Raw genomic sequence first — 21,113 nt, 5'->3', positions numbered from 1 at the left:
AAAGTCCATTCATTCATTATCTGTAACCACGTACCCAGTTCAGGGTCATGGTGGGTCCAGAGCCTACCTGGAATCATTGGGCGCAAGGCAGGAATACAGCCTGGAGGGGGCGCCAGTCCTTCACAGGGCAACACACACACTCACATATTCACTCACACCTACGGACACTCCACCTACCAACGTGTGTTGTTGGGAGGGAACCGGAGCACCCAGAGGAAACCCACACAGACACGGGGAGAACACACCAAACACCTCACAAACAGTCACCGGGACTGGAGCTGTGTGCCTAAGTTTGGTTCTTAGGATTCCACTGATACCATATTTGGTGAATATTCAAGGACAAGGTCATGCACAAATATATGTGTACCGGCATTTTTAACCTGAATGTTTGATAGTTCAGCCAAAATATTTAAGCATATGTCACCATCTTTTGGCCAAATGAGATACTACACAATGCATTTCCACCATGTATATTTATTAATGATCAACATTAATAATTAAGCTCTTGGCTTCATCTTGTGGCCCAAGGAAGCATTGCGCATTTTTAAACTAGATGGTTCCAAATGTTCGCTAGTTTATGAAATATGTAATGCTTCAGACTTAATTCAAGACCAACTTTGAATAAATAAATATAAACGTAAACATTACTTTTACCGACATATGTCACTTCAAGAATAATTATTGTTTTAGTGATCTACTACATTTTATTGCATTTTCTATCGTAAATTTTTATAAATAGTTTGCAATAATAAATGAGCTCATGGCTCATGATGTATTTTCTTTTCACCTGAAAGTTTGCATATTAGGCCTTGTGCTTGCGTATAAGCTGTTTTGTGGTGAGAAAGAATCGCACGACCCAAACCGACATAGAGACTTGATACTTTGTCAATAAGTAGTATTCCCCCGGCTACTCGGGCTACTCAGACGCTCAAGCCCAGTCCGACTGGCCTCAAGAGGGCACTACTGCAAAGGTTCACTTGTTGCCCACATATCTGTTACCAGCACTGCTGCATGTGATCCACCTGTATCAGCACATTATACACGCACACGCACACACACTACTATCACCAGATGGCAGTGCTATGCTGAGAATGATCCACCACTCAAATCATACTTGCTCTGTGGGGGGAATGTATAGGGAACTTTGAGTGAGACTAGACCCAGAGGGATAACAAATGAGCTGCTATGAGCTTGCATTCTGTTCACAAACTGCTAGTGTGTAAAGGCACTCCACCTGGCTGTGTTTTATATATATATATATATATATATATATATATATAATCTTTTTGCATAATAAAGTGGCAAAAAATCTATCAAAGTTAGTTCACCTGCCTTGTGTTTAAGTTCATTATTCACTGCAACAAGGGATCCTCCAGACCATTTGAGACCGCATAGCAACAAATTGTCTGGATTCTTTAATTACAAAACTACAAAGTGCTCTGGTATGGTTAGTGGAACTCAGTGAATGGAAAGTGATAGAAAAAAGGTGGTCATAATGTTATGCCTGATCGGTGTATATCCAAACACACACACACGCACACACACCCAATACTGCAGTTAAGTATTAGGCCTCATATTTGCAAATGTAAGAAGTATGTACATATCTCCCCAATACATTCAAAGCACACAATCTGTTCTGAAAGAATCCCCCTTTCCCCCTCTTTGTCTCCCCTCTGCTTCTTCTCCAAAGCTGTATTTTCTGTTCACATGAAGGCTTACCCAATAATGTGCCTACACACTAGAGTCTGATGGAGCGTCAGAAACACAGTCCTCAAATGTATTTCAGTTAGGACACTGTGTCGGCTCTGATGGACTACAAATGTGCTGGAATGCTGTTGACAGTCCATCAAGCATCAAAAAATCTCAAAAAATTTCAAATTTTGCTGCAATGGACTCTGACGTGGAGGCACATCAACCAATAGCAAGGAGGATGGGCATGCACAGACTGAAAATCCAAAATGAAGGAAATGCTAATCGGGGCAGCATACCCATTCTCAGTTCTTTATGACACTAGATTAACAGAATATAAAAATGTCTGTATTCCGGTCTGGTTTTCAATGGTCAGTCCAGTTCTAAGGTACTGAATTCATAATGTTTGTCTTGGTTTATGGCCTGCAAAATAAGCTTCTCCTCTTTATATCTTGTCCTTCAGGGAGCTAAAACATTTTCCAGATCACAACGGAGAGAACAGTAAAAAAGAGTGTATATAGTTTTAATTACCTTGTGTGAATAATTCAGCGGTTACACAGATGACATCTTTGGTACATAGTCAGTGGATGGCTTAGGTCTGTCACTTTCCTGGCTTGTGTCCAGCACTGCTTGCTGTCAGTGTACTGTAGGTTGGGACATAGGATGCAGACAGTTGATCTCTTGATTCTTTTGCCTCCTGGATGGTACATTAAAGTCTTTAAAGAGTGCAAGGTGGTTAATATATTTCCCAGTAGGGAAATTACATCCATGGCTGTAGTGCACTTGAGCAAGGCCCCTAACAGCGAAACTGCTTCTCTGGTACCAAGGTAGTTGGCAGCCCATTACTCTGTGTGTATGTGTTGATGGTGGCATCTTCATGGCTTTGTTTCTATTCCACAAATTGAAGCTGTCATCTCTGAGGATAAGAAGACAAAAGAAAAATACAGAAGTATGAAATGCAGTGAAATTAAAAGAAAAATCTTTCTATGAAAAAGAGTGTTTATAGCATTAATTACCTTGTTGTGAATAATTCAGCCATCTTTGTTATATAGAGTCAGTGGATGGCTGATGTCTGTCGTCTTCCTGGCTTGTGTCCAATGTTGCTTGCTGTTGATGTACTGTACGTCAGTAAGGTTGGGACAGATGATGCTGATAGTTGATCTCTCCACCCTTTGGACCCTACTGTTACCAAAACAGGCTGTAATGCTTTCCATACAGATTATTTGGATGGTGCAATAACAGAACTTCTTTAGCCTCCTGGATGGTCGTTTTAAGTCTTTAAAGAGTGTAAGCTGGTAAATATATTTCTCAGCAGGGAAATTTCATCCAAGGCTGTAGTGCACTTGAGCAAGGCCCCTAATATCGAAATTGCTACCCAGGTGAAATGAAAAATCTTTCTATGAAAAAAAGGATTGTGTATATACTGTTTTAATTACCTTTTGTGAATAATTAGGTACATAGATGACATCTTTAATATATAGAGTCAGTGGATGGCTTTGTTTTTGCTACTGCCTTGCTTTGTTGCATTAGAATCTATCTTGCGGGATTTTTTAACACATATGTAACAAATACACGTACATGTTTACAAATAGATTTTTAACACACAATTAAAGGAACACTAATATTTTTGTCTTAAAATTACAACTACAACATCATTGTGATGCTTCACTGACCTGTAAAATCAAGAACAGAGCTACTCGAGATTCAGCACCAAAGAAACTGCACTATTTAACTTTTGAAGGAGGGAAGGGAACCACACCCTTATGGATTTCAGTACAGTACTATAAAAATGCATTACACTAGGTTGAGCCCAGGGCGCAACCAAAACTAATCTTATCTATTGCTCCTTTAAGAAATGCATATTTTTGCTAAACACTGACTATATCATGCACATAGCTGTTTTAAATGTTTGTTTAGAGACATTCTGAATATGTGTAAAAGAAACTTTTATTGATTCAACAATTATAATAATGTACATTTCTCTTATAATGTGAATCATATCTGATAAACTGTTAGTTTAAAGTTGAGGCTGCATGGTGGTGCAGCAGACTGTGACCGTGTCACAGTCACACAGCTCCAGGGACCTGGAGGTGGTGGGATTGAGTCCTGCTTAAGGTGACTGTCTGTGAGGAGTTGGTGTGTTCTCCCCGTGGGTTTCCTCCAGGTGCTTCAGTGTCCTCCCACAGTCCAAAAACACACGTTGGTATGTGGATTGGTAACTCAAAAGTGTCCGTAGGTGTGAGTTCGAGCTCGACTCGAGTCAACTTGGTTCAGCACAGCTTGACATGCTTTTAGCTGGTTGATTTTCCAGAGCAGAGCCCACCTGAATGGAGCTGGTGATGTTGTAAAACCCTATCTCTAAAGGGAGCTGTGGATTCACAGTTTTCCTTGTGGAACAGTTGGCTTTTGCTGGAGATTTTGGCTTTTGCTGAAGAGTATTTCAACCCCTTAAAAAAAAAAAAAAAAAGACAGAATAATGTTACAGGCTGCAGTTTTGAGTCGGATAAATCAAGCGTAACTTCTGCTTTAACTTGAGGGAGATTTTACAAGCGGCGAGTTTGTGCTGGGGTTTGCATTTTGTGGTGATTGACAAATCTCACTGGCTAATCAATGCTCTGCAAAGTTTACATATCACATTTAGTACCTACACAGCTGTTTTCATACCAGGTGCTAGCACTGACTACAAAAGTACCCAGGTTCCAGGTACCAGATTTGGCTTGTGGAAAAGCAAAATAGCTTTATGTAGAGCAAGTTATGTAGGTTTTGTTCAGTAGAAAAGCAGCATTAGCTCTAACCCATAGCCACAGGGGCCATCCTCTGATGTGCTCTACTCAGTCTGCCATTAACATATACAAAAAGTTTATGATCAACCATTGAAATTTCATCAATAATTAATATATCCAGGCTTTCCAACTTTATTTTCTCCCAATATCCCAATGGCTGATATGGCAGCTTAACATCTGTACTAATGGACAAAGATATGTGTATTGTTGCAACATCAATGTTATGAGCACTAACACCAGTTGGAGATGTTAGTAACATGCGTGTCTCATCAGGGTTATCTGACAAGCGACAAAGGAGTCTTTGTGCCTCATAATGTATTGCCTTGATCAGCAACAGATTTTCCTACTCCCCCAGGGCCTGACACAAACAAACGAAATGGTTCAGGATTTTTACCACATGCCTTTTATATACACCACTGACGAATTTTATAAAATATCCTTAACTGTTTTTCATTCAGTGAACGAAGTAAAGCCATTGCTTTTTCCTTTGGCATGTTATGACAATTAGATTGTAATGAACAGATTTCCTTGGATAGTAGGTCTGGTATGACATCACTTGTTTCACTTATTTCTAGGATTTCATTACATTTGTTGTCAAGGCATTCTAAATGTACAGATTCAGTCTTGGGACATATTTGTGCCCATGCATCTTCCATTGGACCATCTTCCATCAAGTCTTCTTGAGCTTTGCATATGGAATCATCCTTTTTTTCAAACATTGCCATGTTTTTGTCCAATGTGATTTTCACTGAAACAAGTTCATTATCAGAATATTTCACAAACCTTTTTTCATAAAACTCCTGAGATGTTTGGAAAGTGGATGGTTTCATTTGTGTTTTGAAGTAAAACACAAATGGAAAATAGCTCCAAAAAGCTGTTTATATTTCATACCATTTTTCTGTTAATATTTTCTATTTTTCTGTTTGTTGGTGAAAACAAGGATATCGAACAATGGTAGCCTCTGTTCAGGGCCTTTTCTTTACTAATCCTAATCCTTTTGTAGCTTGACACTGCCACTTGATGAGTTCTCAGATTTTGACAATACTCTGTACTGATGGAAATCTTGCCAAACACATTATTTTCAAGTTCCTTGCTTCTAGGTCTGTGCATATATCTGTCATTAATACTGTACATTCAAATAGTTTCACTGTCTTCATTTACCCATTCAGCTTTCCTCTGTATAGCATTTAGTGGAAGACTCATTCTGACTGCATCACCCATGGGAACAAATTGCATATTACGAGATGGCTCTTTCAGTTCGTTTTGCATCAAGATTGCCTTGCTCTGAAGCCTCCTTTTTAGCATGTAACAACAGCAACCCCGTCTCTTTTTTTGCTTTGGCTATGTATGAAATTATATAAACAATACAAGAATATGCATCAACCACAAACTGTATGTGCATATTTGCATTCCACGCATTAAGATGATGTATGTTATACTGATGGACCCACACATTACAAGGTTTCCTCTTCCAAATAACACCAGTTTTTTTGTCATTGTTTGGTAAGCAGCCTGTTTTCCCCGTGTCTGCGTGGGTTTCCTCCGGGTGCTCCGGTTTCCTCCCACAGTCCAATAACACACGTTGGTAGGTGGATTGGCGACTCAAAAGTGTCCGTAGGTGTGAGTGTGTAAGTGAATGTGTGTGTGTGTGAATGTGTTGCCCTGTGAAGGACTGGCGCCCCCATCCAGGGTGTATTCCCACCTTGCGCCCAATGATTCCAGGTAGGCTCTGGACCCACTGCGACCCTGAACTGGATAAGCGGTTACAGATAATGAATGAATTTATGAACAGTCCAGAGCCTACCTGGAATGAATGAATGAATGGTAAGCAGCCTCAAAAATTTCTTCATATATATCAAGTGATGCAAATAACTCAGCACATTCAAAGTTGTTTTCAGCATTCGATAAAACATTCCTTAATTCATCAATTATGCAAGTTACTAATTTTTATTATAAATGTCCTATTACTTGGAGGACATGGAAAGTTGAATCTGCAGGTTGTACCCTTTGTCTTGCATGTCTTAGAGTGTCTTTGGCTATGTCGCTGAACATGTGACACAATTTCATGCATCACTTTGTCGTCACTTGATGGCATTTTACATGCGACATAGCAATCAATAAGTTGTACAACTTCATCATCATTTTTGTCGATCTGAGGAGCAACTTTTATCCAAAACAAACAGTGAGTGTGAGGTATGCCACAGTTTTGAAACTCAACTCTCATGAAAAAATCCCTTATTTCTCCAATTGGTTTTGCTTCAGACATTATGATATTCTTCAGAAAACAGTGGAATCGATTGTCAAACATTCTAGCAGCAGTCACAGGGTTGATGTTCAACAGAGCATATCTTTTTGACCAGTCCAGCTCCTCAGCTAATACATGTTTCCCCTCTTGTTTTAGGATTGTTTGCATTATTACTGACCAACGGAGATCAGCAGAATAAAATAAACAAAACCACGTGGGAATACCCAGCTGTCTAACCATAGCAAACAAATCTTTATAAACAGACTGCCAGAATACAAGAGTACCTCTTATGGGTTTCAGGAATGTATGGCATTCATCGTAATTAAAAATCTTTTGTAAAGACTCTTTATTTGCAAACATCTCAGAAGTAATACATGTTTTTTGGCTGCCATGTCCTTTGCTCAGCTATAGACACGTCTGATACAATCTGGTTTAGTTCAGATTATTGAGAAGTAATTAATTAATTAATTAATTCAGAAGTGTCGTCCATAAAATATATAACCCAAGTTTTTTGCAAATCTTCCATCTGCACTGAGTATTCGTAAATTCAGATATCGACATAATTTCAGACTTTGAGGTCTATTTTCATGAACAGTGCCTGTGCCTGTGCCTTTAGTAAAAAGAACTGAAAAGCATTTGGCTTCATTTGATTTAGCAGTTAACAATCTGACTGGATTGTTTCCTTCAGCAGGTGCAACAGACATTATCCCATTAAAATACTGATCAAACACTTCCTGAGCAATGTCTACCGGTACGAAACAGCTGTTTAAAAACATACCACGCTGTTGTCCGTCATGAAGAGTTTCATCAATGTTGTTATCTTCATAATTATTGTCACTTTTCTCCTTATCCACTGATTGCTCACATTGATCATCATCTTCCTCTGACTCTTCTGTTTTACTCAGTGGATTAACCCAATCATTGTTAAACTTAACATCACATTAAAATTTGTTGTGCTCTTTAAGGTAGGTCAGTGCATTTTTTATTTTCTCTCGGTAGACAAATTCATATTTATAATGCCCCTTGTATGTCAATTTTCTCTTCAATTTTACATGAATCATCAGATGAGCATTTTCTGATCTTGGTAAACTTCTACTTCTGTTATGTTAGATGGAACTCAAGTGACTGGTCCATGAACACCATTTTGTCCTCATTTTGGTAAAGGCGCAGTCCTTATAAAGGGTATATGCATCACAATTAAATTGTTTTCCAGTGAATTTAAAGTTTGCAATTCACGAGGAACTGGATCCAGTGAAAAATTATTAGCAACACTCTGTTCTGGCATTTTCCCATTAATTCTCTCTCTGTGACACACATAGCAAATCCACAGAGGATCAGCAGAACCAGCTTTAATGGAACAGTTTGCCACACAACTCTGATTGCATGAATATAAATAATTGTTGGTCATACACTTTTCTGCTATACAGACTATTTCAACAGCTATTTTGAAATATTAATTTTTTCTGCATTTTATTACTTGGTGTTTAAATAGAGTTCGATGGCAACTACAGCACACAAATGGACCTGTCTTTATTAGATGTTTGAACTATTCAATTATGTAGTCAATCTCCTACCTTTTCTCTTTTTCTAAGATTCGTCTTTCTCTATTTCTGGTTTTAATTGCTTGAGCATAAGATTTGTCAGTTTTTTGTTTATAAATACCATCCATTATCCATTATCTGTAACCGCTTATCCAATTTTAGGGTCGCGGGGGGTCCAGAGCCTACCTGGAATCATCGGGCGCAAGGCGGGAATACACCCAGGAGGGGACGCCAGTCCTTCACAGGGCAACACAGACACACACACATTCACTCACACACTCACACCTACGGACACTTTTGAGTCGCCAATCCACCTGCAACGTGTGTTTTTGGACTGTGGGAGGAAACCGGAGCACCCGGAGGAAACCCACGCGGACACGGGGAGTTTATAAATACCAATTTGTTTTAAATATTTTATGCATTTTGATCTGTTTGATACTTCTCCACAAGTAATTTTTTTCAGTTTTTCTTGGTGATTGTGGTTTGTCTTATATTTCAATACACTTGTAAACTTCTCCCTTTCTCTGTGTTCATCCTGTCTTATATTTAATCTGACTTGGCATTTTAAAATTTTCTCTGTGCTTGTTGTTTGTCTTATATATGAATACACTTGTAAGTTTCTTCTTTTTCTCTGTATTTATACTCCATCTTATACTTTATCTGATACGCCATTTTAAAATTTTCTGTGTTTCTGATCTATTTTGTATTTGGCCACACTTGAAATATTATATTCTCTGTAGTCTTGTTCTGTCTAAGTTACTTTGACGTAACTGCATTTTTACAGGATTTAAGTACACACTGAATCTTTCTGTACTGTTTATACTGCTCATTCAATGAATTTTCAGCAGCTCTTTTTGTCACATTTTTTTTTAAATACTTGTCATCAGGGTACCTTTTCATAATGTTCTCAATTTTTTCCTCTCTGTATTGTTGTTTTGTTTTGCGTCAACTTGATGCAGCTTCCAAGTGCATGTTTTCACAGTGGGCAAAACACAGACCAGAACAAACACTGTCACTTATTTTAATACATATAATCACTTCATAATGGGACTGATTGCAGTGCTTCAGATAAATTTCCGTGTACGCTAGTAGAAATCATAGCATAGCATTTATATATTTAGTTTGTTTATTAGTATTAAGTTCATATTCACGGTTTAACTTTTTGCATTTACCTTTTACAGATTCATTATATGGAAGACAGGTAGTTAAATGGCAAGTTTAAATCTTTTTTAAAATCTGTTCCACCCATATTTTTTACATTTTTTATCTTTGAAACTTCAGGAACAGACTTGTTTCTTTCACAGGCATCCTGCAACATGTTTTGTCATTTAGAACCACCACCCCACCACTAACTGCTAACTGCCAGTAACAGTAAATTCAAACTGCTGTTCTTCTGAATGTAACTGTCATTAGTCAACTTAGTCTGCTTATGTGGTTTAGGACAGACTTGTATGTAACCATAGTAATCTACTAAGCTTTTACCCGATTTTGTATCCAGCTGACATTTTGCATTTTGTGGATATCAATAACCAGGGGTGTAATGACTAAAAAATACTACTTCCTCCGACTAGGGAGAAGGGCGTATTTGTCACAAAAATCATCCGTTTTAACAGTCTGACCTCAAAATTACGAAACGAAAGGTGTCCTGTATCGGTTTAATATGGAAAACGTGTTATATTCTCCACATCACGCACCGCCATTTTGAGCTACCTTGTGCTCTGTAGCTGTAAACCACATACCAGCTCAGAACACTTAAAAACGATGTACATACCAACTAAGTTCATCCTCGAAACACACAAATCAAACTCCTACTATATTTACTTTGAATTCGCTGAATGATATGAAAATACACCGGATACTCAGTCTAAATATCCGTCTGCTCAAATTGCATGACTCACTTGCACGCAGGATGAGCAGAAATGGACAAATTTGTGTCGGTCGCGAACGAACCGGTTCAAAGAGCCGTCTCTTGTAAGTGAACGATGAGAGCCGGTTCCCGTCTAAGACCGAGCCAATTTTTTCTAAGGCTTGTCATTCAACCAATCAGAGAACAACAAGCAAGCTCCAACCCTCCAACACTCCAAGCTGAGACACTTGGTTTTCCTGAATGCCAATCTGCCTTCCAAAAATAGTTGAAGAAAATGTTAAATAAGCTAAATGTTTGTTGACAGTTGTGGTTGTTTTAATCACTACCGTTGAATGCTGCTGTTTTGCACTTTGCAGAGTATTTGTTTATTTTATTACCCAGAAATGGATGATTATTTAATTTAATAAGCTATTTTTTAATACCTACCTTTTGGGTTCCACTGGCTATACTTCAGAGATTACAAGTGATTTTTTATTAAGGTATTTAAATAAAAATCCAGTTATTTATACAATTGAATGTGTGAGTGCAATCAGTGAGTTATTACAAGACAGCCATAAAACAATTGGCCATTGCAACACTATTTATTATTTTTAATATTGAACAATAATATTTTGTCCATATAGTCATGTAAAATGTAGGTAATATTGTTCTGTACCAGTGGAAATAAGTGGTAAAACAAAGAGCCTTTTAGGAGCCAAAAAATAATTAATAAATAAATAAATACATTCTGAATATCAACTAGAGTTTTTGGTTTTCATCAGATTTTGACCACTTCAGATACATTTCAATATCACTAAGTAGTTTCTTTTACAAATTTGAAGGTTTTCTCTAACATTACATCATGGTACTGCATGTAGTTTATTCACTTTTTATTGACTTTTATTCATTGAAATTTATTCATATGTAATTTCAGGCAGAAAATGGAAAAAGGCCTGGATTGCTACATGGTTAAAAGAAAATAAAAGTCCATAGCATGTACAAAAATAAAAACTACACAAAGAACACCATAACAATATTAACTCAAACATTACATTTCTAATCGACATCTACTTCAATGTTCTCATCAGAAGCTAGTGATAATACATTACCAAAGAAATTGTTGACTGAGTACTGAGCAGGAAGGTGTAAATAATGGCTCACATTTTGGCTCAAACATTTACTGAATCATCCACCATTCCTTCTGTGTTGCTCAGAGTAAAAGGTTCACTTTCGAAGGCTAGCTGGAATCCCTCTCCTGATGAATCCTCTTGCTTATTGCTCCACATTGATGGCTCACATTCTGGCTTAAAAACGTTTATGGAGCTCACCACCATGCCTTCAGTATAACTTAAATTAAAAGGCCTAATAGGTGCTCCTCCAATGCAGAAGAATCTTTTGCCAAATGTTCAAGTTTGCTCTGATGCAAATATTTCAGCAACACAGAAGATGTTAGAATCAATCTTGTTTCCCCAGACTGTGAAGACACTACCACAGTGCCACTTAAGGTGCATCAGTCACAACGCCCTTCTCTATTAAAATATCCTCCTGGTTTTTGTGACAGCAGCGACAACGCTTTTTCTCCACCACCTGAATACCACTATTTTCTCCTTGGATCATCTGCAGCTGCTGTAACTAGGACATCAAAGTCCTGTACTGCTCCAATCTGTGTACTCCGTGTTGTTGTTAAATACAGGCTTTTACGTTGTCGTGTAGAAAGCTCAGTAAATATGTAGCAGCAACTCTCCAAAACTTGAGAAATTTGCCTGTCCCACAGAACCAGTTTACTCTTCCCACTTTCATCAGCCACAGCACACTCTTGAACTTCAACATTACTTCTTACATGATAACATCTGGAGTGCAATTCATTTTCATCACCTTTACCTTAACGCTTCCAACTTGCAAAAGAGCAAATAATATATACAATGTTTCAGCAAATGTGCAAGTTATGCCAATAAATAGGAATGTTGCCAATTTGTTTACAATATTAACATACTGAACAATTGAGACATCTCTAACTCTAATTGTTATTATTAGTTCATTAATTCTTAAATTTGGACAATCTTATTACCATACCATGTCCTAGTATTAAGCAATCTTCAATCACAAAATACACTGATCAACATTTTAACTAGAATTGTATAAATATATTTGTAATACAATGTGAAGTATAAGGCAAATTGCTGCATGGTGGCACAGCAGGTAGTTTTTCAGTCACACAGCTCCAGAGACATGGAAGTTGTGGGTAGACATGGAAGTCCTACTCTGGGTAACTGTGAGGATTTTGGTGTGTTCTCCCATGTCTGCATGGGTTTCCTCCGAGTGCTCCAGTTTTCTCCCACAATCCAATCAGACACGTTGGTACGTGGATTGCCTACTCAGAAGTGTCCGTAGGTATGACTGTGTGTGTGTGTGTGTGTGAGAGTGAATATGTGAGGGTGTGTTGCCATGTGAAGGAATGGGGCCCTCTCCAGGGTGTATTCCTGCCTTGTACCCAGTGATTTCCTGTAGGCTCTGGACCCACCACGACCCTGAACTGGATAAGCAATTACAGATAATGAATGAATGAATATAAAGCAATATCAAATAGCTCAAAAATTCTTTAAAACATATACGACACAACCTGGCATAAAAATGTACTGACACCTACGGACGGTCATGTTTCTGGAGAGCCAGCTGTAGCCGAGATGTTACTGTGCTGTCACATTTTGTCCTGTCACACTAATACCGGAAGTATGTCAACACAGCGGTCCACACAACAGAACAGCGGCTTGTGTTGTTACACCCAACAGAACAGAATTTATTTTTTATCCAATGTAAATAAGTTGGCTATGGTGACGTTTACAGCAACATTTATAATAAGCAGATTTTAACACTACCATGCAGATGACATTCTGCACTTCATCCTTGAGTTTTCCTGCTCTGCTCAACTTTTAGCTCTGGATGGGGGATTACTAACTAACAATATACTTTTAACAGCAGTATGGTGGTATTAAAAAAAAAGGATTTCTCAATTTAGACAGCCTAATAAAATTTAAGCCTAATAACATTTGAATGAAAATTACATAACCCACTTCATGCAACATTTAAATCAATAAGTTAACAAAAAAATTATATATATATATATATATAATGTAAAAAAGTAGCACATTTTGACAAGCACAACTCGTCCTAAGAGCACAAGAGCCGCTGTTCTGTGTGAACTCTGGCACAGGAGCCACTACAGCTCCTGCTGGGGTTTCCGTTTACACACTAACTCCACCTTAAAAGTTATACAATATGGTGTCAGAGGCCTTTTGGACCATTTAAGGTGGAGCCACAAAATTCAAACAAAAAGCTAACTTCAGCCTTGTCAAAACCAAGATTAAAACCCCACAACATCTTCTTACACAAAATACAACTATTAGTTCATTACTTATCAGCTTCAATATTCACCTTCACAAAAACAGCAACTAAGGTAGGCATTTTGTTCATTTTTGCCATCATTTATCAACCTAAAATACATAACAATTACATCTTAGCTGACGTCCTCTTTTACCTGGACATGTCCTCTTTTTTAGGCTTGAAAAAATATCCGGGCTGAATTTCACAAACGTCCAGGATTTTGTTTTTCTAGAGCTTACATAGAATTTCGAGAAGCGTTTCGTCCACAAACTAGTCCCGCCCTCCCCTACTCCGTTTGGTTCGCTTGTGTGAGAAGGGGGAGTGGTGAAGTAGCCTAAAATCTTCTGATTGCACGGTCTGAAACCTTCTCTGTAAACATTTAATTGGTCAGTCTGCACGTCAGTAGTCCTTGTAATCGTCAGGCAAAGCTACCCTCATCTCAAGCAGCTATGCTGAAACTAGGGTGACCAGACGTCGTCTTTTACCTGGACATGTCCTGTTTTTTAGACTTAAAAAAAATGTCCGGGCGGAATTTCACAAACGTCCGGGATTTTGTTTTTCTATAGCTTACATAGAATTTTGAGAAGCGTTTCATTCACAAACTAGTCCCGCCCTACCCTACTCTGTTTGGTTCGCTTGAGTGAGAAGGGGGAGTGGTGAAGTAGCCTAAAATCTTCGGATTGCACGGTCTGACTGTAGAGCTACGGTCAATAACCTTCTCTGTAAACATGTAATTGGTCAGTCTGCACGTCATTAGTACTTGTTTACGACAAAGCTCGTGTACCTACCCTCATCTGGAGCAGCTATGCCAAAACATAAATGTAAGTTCTTGGTTGAATTAAAAAAGAAATTCCCATGTTTTCCCATGTGTAGCAAATAACGGTGTAAAGGACTTAAAAGCACACATAGGTTCAGCTAAGCATACTTACGGTAGCGAGGGGCGAGAGCTCATCACCCCCCAACTCCCCGCCTGAGACGTGTCCTCTTTTTCAGATCTGGTCACCCTACTTACTTACTTCTCACATTACACAGTTCCGTTCCTTGAGACCTCTGGAATATTGCAGTAAACATTGCCTTTTTCTCGGGTGCAAATGTAACGCCATGGTGATACTCGTCTCTGTCAGTCTGAAGTATGAAATGAAAATATTTCGTATTTTTCGCTGAAATTTTCACTGGGCTACACAATGAATGTAGCCTCGAATGACACAATTCTCAGTATATTGAGAGGTTCAAACTTCATCTTCTTCCTAGGACTAACACAAGACACTACATTCTTCTAGGTCTTCTCACCTTCTCATGGGAACTTCGGGAACATCGAGACCACTAAGTAGATTAGGCTCTCAGTTTATGTAGCTTTTCAGGCTCTAAGTCAATCCAGTCTGTAGACCAACCAGGAGCCAAGTTATTGCGATGTGTGTCCAAGGAGGAGGGACAAACAGACACATGCTTCAAAATAACGCATTCATTTTCAGTGACTAACAGACCCTGACATGGCAAGAGATGTCTCAGATGAATTTATTTGGCAGCCACAAGTTTTCACAAACAATACTCATGTTTTCAGAGCTTATTTCTTTTAATACCTGCCTTTTCCCTACTGCAGCTATTTAAATACAGAAGGTGGTGTGGGGAAGCTTGCCTCACTCAGGGTGAAGCTCCCACTTCCCAACACATCTGGAATTTAAAGTGACACTGTACCGGATTAGAAACAAGTATAAAAATATTAGAAATAGGTAAATCAAAATAAAATACTGAATAACAAAAGCTTTTTTGTTTGTTGAGGATACAAAAGCCACTTGGAGAAGTGCATGAGAATAGTTTCTCAAGGAAAGTACATAAAAACACTAAGATGTTGGCATTAGATTTGAACAAGATATATACACTGTATTTCTGCAGTAAATGTAACCATTTTCCTTATGGAGAGCTAGGCGTCTTTAGAGACTCCAAAGAGACAGTTAGAGACGCCACCTGCTCACTGTGTACTCCAGCTTGAATAACTACAATCAGTAGAAGTATTCAAATCCAAATTTTGTATGGTGAAAGTAGACCCCTGGAGAGAAAAAATCATGAATCAATCACATTTAGATTATATAAAAATCAGAAAACCATCTAGATTTTGTGGTTTTCATCAGATTTTGACCAATATCTCTAAATGGTATCTTTTACAATTTTGAAGAGTTTTCTATAACATTACGTCATGGTACTGCGTCCTGTTTATTCACTGCCTAAGCAGGAATGGTTCAGATTTGCATATGTAATTTCAGGCAGAAAATGAAAAAAAAAAATGGCATGGATTGCTACATGGTTAGAAGAAAATAAATACCTTCATGCTTATGGTGTAAACATTGTTCTAGGTACATTAATGGTTTAGAATTTGCCTGTGTGAAAGCATGTGCATTAGGTCTGTTGCTTCCAAAACAGGCATATTTAGGCGAGAACCCGGTCCCACTATTAAGGTACAAAGAATCTACCGCATGAGTCGTAGAGATGAAATGTTTTTCCCCTGATTTCTTGTGTCCTGCTAAACCAAAAAAGTCAATACAACCACTAAGCTCTGACCACAATTTTCTTGAGCTTGCTGTCAAAACATTTGCAGGAGTCTGTAGCTTAATTATCAAAAAATATTGAAATTTCGATTCAAGATGGCAGCCATATGCAAATGAACCACTTCTGCCTATTACATGATTTATTTAAAAATCTGTAATAGTTTCATACTTTACTCAAATGTGTTCAAATTTCAGATTCTACTTACTGACATGATTTTGAGGTAGCATGTCAAATATGGCATGAAAATTCATATAGGGTAAATGCTAAAAGTTTATATCTCAGCATCTGCAAGGTGGATCAGACTGACGTTTAGCATGCTGCTTTCTCTTGGCAAGGCAATAATTGGAAAATTAAGGAGTACACAATATGGGCAAATTTGAGACTGTCATTGGCCAATTAAATGTCAGCAGCTGTTTGATAGCCTTAACAAGGTCTAATTATCATGAGATTTGAATAGTATGTACCTGGGGGCAATTCCTAAATAGATAAAACATTTCATAACAATAGCCATTAGGGGGCACAATAACAAGAAAATATGGTATAGCTCAGCGTAAATTAAGTGTATCGACATGCAATTTGATTCTCTGTATATTCTGCATAGGGCATTCCAGCTTTGTAATTGCAAGTTTTTTCAAAAATGCATTGTGTTTTCTCATTGGCTAGTTGTTTGAAATGTTCCAGTGAATGAAATAATAATCTATGCTGTAGCGCCATGAACGAAGCGCCATGGATGAATAATTAAATGGGAAAATTATACATTCCTTACCAGCCAGATGGCACTACAGGAATAGTTATTTTATTATTAGTCCATCCATTATCTGTAACCGCTTATCCAGTTTAGGGTCGCGGGGGGTCCAGAGTCTACCTGGAATCATTGGGCACAAGGCGGGAATGCACCCTGGAGGGGACGCCAGTCCCTCACAGGGCAACACAGACACATTCACACCTACGGACACTTTCGAGTCGCCAATCCACCTGCAACGTGTGTTTTTGGACTGTGGGAGGAAACCGGAGCACCCGGAGGAAACCCACGCGGACACGGGGAGAACACACCAACTCCTCACAGACAGTCACCCGGAGCGGGAATCGAACCCACAACCTCCAGGCCCCTGGAGCTGTGTGACTGCGACACTACCTGCTGCGCCACCGTGCCGCCCTTTTATTATTAGTTGTTTTTATTATTAGTTCTTTTATTCATATTAGGTTTGATTGAATATGCATCTGCACAGTTCAAGAGATCATAAGATATGAACATAAATATTTAGCATAATTAAAACCAATTGAAATACTTGCAAGCCTGGGGCTTGATTCCATATTACTTCACCATTTCAAGAGGCTCAAGATGTGTAGACAGACAAAATGGCAGAGCACAAAAGGAGTTATGTGTGGAGCTATTGCAGCTTTGTCTCACCTTAGTCTCTGGCAAAGTCCTTCGATGCTGTAGGCAGGCACTAACCAGGTACAGAGGAGAAAAATGTGGAGCTTTAAGCTGCGCTAAGCACTGTTGGTGTTGGAGTTGTTCAAAGTAATAAATATGGTTATGAAAAAAGTAACATCTCCCACTGCTCACACTCATGGAACGGACCGTGGCTGGCTTCCAGAAGGCCTTTTGGAACTGCAGAATCCCATTTTCCCACTCATCTAACAAGAAAACACCTTTTTTGCTGCGCCAAGTCAAAATGTGCTACTTAGCAGCTCTGCATATGCTCAGACCAAAATCTTTTATGCTTTCATGTGTTTTTCGTGTTTTCGTTTTTCATTTTAAACATGCCTATTGATTCTTAACTACGTTAGCCAATTCTATAACCTAATTTATTTAACACATTTTGAAACTATAATTTATACCACATTTTGTATTTAAATAAAAGTAGTACACCTTATTTTTAAATGTTTTAATTTTTTTATACTAGATTATATTAAAAATTTATATTAAAAATCTAAATTAAAAATCTGCAGAAATTGTTTAATGATGGATGCTTTTAGTCAGAAATGTATACATTTCCAGAACGACTTATTTTGGACAAATTTTCTTTTTACTCTTATACCTTTTTTATTGGCATGCAACTAGCAATTATAAATATTGTACTTGGAATTACCCCACAGTGATTTGCACTGGAAGGTAGTTTTTTTTATATCATCCAGTAAACACTTCTGGATGCTGGCTTTATCTGTTAATTTTTTTTCTTTAGTCATATTAACTAGGTGCGTTTTATTTACATTCGTTATAAGGTTAAAATTAATCATTGGCCAGGAACTGCCATTGCCACTGGAATGACACTAACATACTAGTGATACACCATGAGCCCCATGGCAAATCCAATCCAACATTCAACCTAAAGCTGACATCCATTTATTTACTCACTACTTTCACAAAAATATTGGCAGCATTATTGTCATGTTCCCTAGATCTCTATTTATATTTTTAGAATATTTTAATAATTAATATAAGAATAATAAGCAAACAAAATTATCAATTAATAAACAATTCACATCTATCACACCTTGATTGCAACTTGAATGTTCATTGTCATAGTCTGTGGACCCCCTAAAACTGCTTTGGCCACCCCAAGGATAAAAGTCTAGCTCCGCCACTACTCCTCATCCCATCCCCTCCCTTCCTCATCCACCCTTCACCCCTGTGGCAGCCTCCGCTCCATGCCTCAAACTTTCTAGCTTGCAACCCTCCACAGGTGCTGCTGCGGTCCTGCCTCTCGCCCAGCACTCTGGGCACTCCACACAGTCTCCTTACTGCACAGCTTCCTCGTCGTCATCGTCCCACTCTACCCGCATCCTTCCAGCCTCTAACTCAACATCTTGTGTGCTTTGTAGAAATTCGTCCCAGCCTCTAACTGTACCCACTCCCACTTTTTTTTTTTTTTTGCGCTGCTGCTGCACTACTTACAGTCTCTAACTTTCCAGCCCATCCTCTTTTCAGGTGGTACCATGCACCTTTGTCCTAATCTCCTTCCCTTTGAGGCTGTCCCACATCCAACCTCTTCCTTTACAGCCCACCCTCTCTCCTAATGTTGATCTTCATCCTAAACCCCTTTCCCTTGTGGTTTCTCTATACCCGCCTCTTCCTTTACAGCTTATCCTCATGTCATGCAATGGACCTTCATCCAGACCCCTTGCTTTGCAGCTGCACCACCACCAGCCTCCAACTTTGCAGCTTGTGCTCTCTCAGAATCTGCTGTTTACCTGCATCCACTGTACGACTCACACTCTCTCCTGCTGGATCTTAAATCTTGCCTCCCTGCTCACAACTACACTGCTCCCAATCCTAGCTTTGCATCTCACACATTCTCCTCCCACTGAACTTTGGCCCAACCTCTGTCATTTCTGGCTACACCACTCCCAACCTATAATTATTTAGCTCTAACTCTGTCCCATTGCTGTGGATTTTCCTCCCATCTTCTCCTTTCAGTAGCCATACTACTCCCAGCTTCTAACTTCTAACTGCTTGTACCACTGAGGATCTTCATCCATAGCTCTCCTCTAGCAACCGAACCACAAATACTTCTGAGTTCACCTCCCCATTTCAGCCTTTATGGTTGTGGTCCATGCTAGCAAAATACAGTTTAAATATATTAATGGTAATATGCTTTGATATCTATCAGTGGTTGTGGAGAGGTACAAAGCAACACAAAGTCATAGCCAGGTGGTTCAGAACATCTGCCTGTGTATCAACTCAGTTTAAAACAAATGTCACTTCTCTTTGCTTTGTTATAGGGTCTCACTTGAATTGCTTGCTAAAATGATGATGGATTCAAAACACAAAATTAGGGAGTTTTATAATAAGAGGGAAATACTGGCATCTGTATTTTGACAGAGATTTTCTTTTTTATCTATCAGAGCAGGATCTGAAAGAGAACATTGTTAAGTACACTGAATTTCTGGAGAACAGACTTCACAGGTAAGAAGTTTACAATAAAATATTTTTCAACTATTGTACATTTTTATGACTTTGGTAATTTGACATTTGACAATTAGGCATTTATACTCTGTCAAATAATCAGAATTTATTTATATAGTGTTTTTTTTACAACCAATGTTTTTGCAGAGCAGTTTTACAAAACTAGTCCCATCTTTTGTCATCAGCCTTGCAATGAATCAACCAATTAATTTTATTCACTTAGGGCATGGGTCGGCAACCCGCTGCTCCAGAGCCGCATGCGGCTCTTTGATCCCTTTGATGCGGCTCAGCCTTTGAAAATAATTAACGAGTATTTAATTAAAATGTATTTTATTTTGGTTCGTTCATTTTCAAAATGTAATTCTATGAAGATTATGGCGATCTTGTAACATCTAAAATATTTTTATTATAGGTTGCCGACCCCTGACTTAGGGGTATATAGCAATTTTCTCTGCACTGCCGTGTTATTTCAAGGTCCAGTAATATTAACCAGTTGTTAGGGTGAATCTCTCTGAATGTCAGAAGTATTGGTGGGTAGTATTGTTAGGGTATTGGTGTAATTTCATATGATGTGATTGCAGTGCAGTGCAATGGAAATGCAGCATTCATTATGTTTCAGTGATGCACCATAGGCTGCTGTCTGGAGGGAGGCATTTTCATATGGAGCCCTGTTCACTTTGTTCACTTGCAACAGTTTTAAGCCTGAAGCTCTGTATGTTGCCAAGGCAATCACTGTATAATGTGACGAAGGTGGGTGCTCCATGGTTCCATCTGAAGAACACATACTTTCTTATTCTCTGCCTACTCCATTTCAGTTTCAGCCACCGCTGTTGTTCTTATTGTTACTTGCCATGGAAACAGCTAAGATGAGTCAAAATCGAGGCAAGCCGTTGTAACACAGGATGCTTTATTGTATTTCCCTCAGGAAAGTGGTTTACTTAAACAGTTTACAGTATACACTGGCATGTAAAAATCATGGGATAGCAGTATGTAGATGCGTTATATCAGGGGAGGGTTTGCGAATGTCCACACCTGTATAACTTGTGAGTTATAACCTATGTGCTCATGCCAAATTAGTGTAAATTGTTGGAGTTCAAACAAGGCATGATAATGGGTGCCAGATGAATGGAGCATTCCAGGCATTTATACTTTTTCAGAATTGCTGCAACAC

General features: G+C 38.6%; 1 protein-coding gene across 2 annotated transcripts in view; it reads left to right on the top strand.

Annotated features, from left to right (window-relative positions):
* The window catches only part of disc1 (DISC1 scaffold protein), a 68,486-nt gene that overhangs the window by 31,256 nt on the left and 16,117 nt on the right, over nucleotides 1–21,113 (top strand). For both annotated transcript variants that reach the window (XM_066679710.1, XM_066679711.1), the window contains exon 10: nucleotides 19,882–19,942. In XM_066679710.1, coding sequence (XP_066535807.1) covers nucleotides 19,882–19,942 — 61 coding nt within the window. The remainder of the gene's footprint in view (nucleotides 1–19,881; nucleotides 19,943–21,113) is intronic.

The sequence above is a fragment of the Hoplias malabaricus genome, chromosome 8 (assembly GCF_029633855.1).
Source record: "Hoplias malabaricus isolate fHopMal1 chromosome 8, fHopMal1.hap1, whole genome shotgun sequence".
Classification (NCBI taxonomy): Eukaryota; Metazoa; Chordata; class Actinopteri; order Characiformes; family Erythrinidae; genus Hoplias; species Hoplias malabaricus.
Note: the sequence above shows the minus strand (reverse complement) of the source record. Positions and strands in the feature narration are given on the sequence as shown.